This window comes from Cannabis sativa, chromosome 3, assembly GCF_029168945.1.
Source record: "Cannabis sativa cultivar Pink pepper isolate KNU-18-1 chromosome 3, ASM2916894v1, whole genome shotgun sequence".
Classification (NCBI taxonomy): Eukaryota; Viridiplantae; Streptophyta; class Magnoliopsida; order Rosales; family Cannabaceae; genus Cannabis; species Cannabis sativa.
Window position 1 is genome coordinate 39,940,012 of NC_083603.1, and position 2,092 is coordinate 39,942,103.

At 54.3% G+C, this 2,092-nt stretch overlaps 1 protein-coding gene across 1 annotated transcript; it reads right to left on the minus strand.

Moving 5' to 3' along the window:
* Nucleotides 1–239: 239 nt before the first annotated feature.
* Nucleotides 240–1,807, minus strand: LOC133035458 (uncharacterized). Its single transcript, XM_061111310.1, has 2 exons — nucleotides 1,043–1,807; nucleotides 240–947 (listed from the first exon to the last, which is right to left on the minus strand). Exons 1-2 carry the CDS (start codon nucleotides 1,796–1,798, stop codon nucleotides 252–254), a joined length of 1,452 nt encoding a protein of 483 aa, XP_060967293.1. The 5' UTR covers nucleotides 1,799–1,807; the 3' UTR covers nucleotides 240–251.
* Nucleotides 1,808–2,092: the final 285 nt, after the last annotated feature.

Here is a 2,092-nt window from a genome sequence, read left to right on the forward strand (position 1 = left end):
AATATACAAAGTGTGGAAAAAAGATCGCACATATATATAAAAAAAAATATATATATAATAAAATATCCTAACCCGAAGGTTAGGTCATACGCATATAAATGGCCCGGGGACAGGCCTTAAATTGTCTCCCCTTTAAATAAAGGCTGCCGCCTGTAAGTAAACTGTTCTAAGGCAGCAGCAAGCATGTACAAAGAAAAAAAAAAAGGAGTTATGAAAAGAACGGGTACAATCCTGGTCAATAATAGGGCAGCTCAGTCAGCCCGCGGCGGAAGACGAGGTCCGATCCGTGCCTCAAGCTCGGCATCAAGTCTCTTCTTCTTCTCCCGAAATTTGGCAATCATGTCCTCGGGTTTGGGATAGAAAGAAAGCTTGATGCTCTGATCGTTGGTGGCCCAAGCCATGTAGACACCATCATCAAAGCGCTTCGGGCACCGGGCACAGGAGACGGGAGAAAGGAGCTCGGCCCTCTTGGCCTTCCTAATAGACTGATCTTTATAGTCCCGAAGCTCCTTCAACTCCGCAGCCAGAGCGGCCTTGGATTCAATATCCGACTGGTGAGTCTCCTCTAGAGACTTCACCTTGGCGGCCATTTCGTCCAAAGCCTCCCTGGCCTCCCGAAGGTCCCGCCTAGCCTTCTCGGCAGCCTCAGTTTGAGCCCTCAGCTCCTCCTGATGATGGGCCTCCATCCTGCCTCTCCGCTGGGCCTCGGCCTGGATCATGTCCTCCGCCTGAGCCTCCCTCCGGATGGCCTCCTCCTCCCTGGCCTTGGCCCTCTCTTCCTTAGCCTTGGCCGCAGCCTCCTGGCGCTCGGCGGCCTCCTGGTAGATCTGCCTCTCCGCAGTAAGGTCTTGAAGGACCTTCTTGACGTCGTTCATGTCCCCAAAATCGGACAGAGCGAAGCCATGGCTTATGATGTTCTTGGAGAGGCGACCAGCCTCAGCTGCAAGCTGAGCCATAATGGGATGTAAGGAAAAATTCCTCAAAGGAAGAAAACAAAATACAAACACCAAAAAGGAAACGTAAGAAATTGCAAAGTACTTACCACTGTGAGGGAATGGCTGAGGTCCTGGACTTGGAAGATAGAGTTCAGGGAAGCGCAAGTGGCAAACCGCTTGGGCGCACAGCGTGTAAGCTGAGAGGCGAACTCACCGGTCATTTCCGCGGCAAAAGGAGCCAGAGTGGGCCCTAGGAGAGGACGGAACCAGTCTGCCAAAGGATCCAGGTTGAGGTTCCACGGATCATGATAGTCCGGATGGTTAATGCTCGCCTCAACCTCCGCTCGCAGGATCCTCCTAAGGGCCTCCACATCGGCATATCCCCGGGAGTACTCGTCCATAGCGTAGTTGTGCTTGGCTATGCGAAGCTCCTGCCTCGCCTCATCCCCCGGAATCGGGGTAAGCTCAATGCGAGGAGGAGCAGGATTTTCCTCCATTGGAGACACCCCGCCGTCTAGGCCATGAGCGGGAGTGTCGGCCCTCCGAGGCCTCTTCGGCTCGTCTTGGGCAATCATCTTGCCCTTGCGCTTGCGGATCAGAGCCACTTCAGACTCCTCCTCGTCCTCCTCTGCTACCACTGGGAGAGCTTGAGGGTCTCCAGCACCCTCGGCGGCTTCCTCCGAGAAGTCCCACCCTTTCCCCTGGCCTTCTCCCGGAAGCACCTCCTCGTCATCCACCAAGTCGATGGTTTCGGGAGGAGCGCCGGAAGACACCTTCAAGGAAGGGGCCGGGGGAGAGGGGGTGAAGGCCGGAGGAGCCACCGGAGTATGGACCCCAGCCAGCCGTTCCAGGATGGCATCCATGGAGGTACCTGTTCCAATAAAGCAAGCAAATGTTAAAAGTCCGTGAGAAACTACATACAAAAAGGCGCAGTAAATAAACTACTCCTACCCGGACTCCCTAGTTCGGCCCTAGCAAAGTCCCGAACTTTAATGCTGTCAGCATCGTCTCCAAGATAACTGTCCGAGGGCCGAAACCAGCTGGACGCTATGTAAGCCGACGGACCTAAGGGAATAGGTTCCGGAGGGCCGGGGCCCATCCGGGACCGACCTAGGTAATCTCCTAAGTTGGTAAAATAAAACTCCTTCAAATGATCC

Coding starts and splice junctions, on each gene's coding strand:
- LOC133035458 (XM_061111310.1), bottom strand. CDS start 1,798: ATGGATGCCATCCTGGAACGGCTGGCTGGGGTCCATACTCCGGTGGCT. Junction 948..1,042: donor TCAGCCATTCCCTCACAGTG/GTAAGTACTTTG, acceptor ATTATGGCTCAG/CTTGCAGCTGAGGCTGGTCG.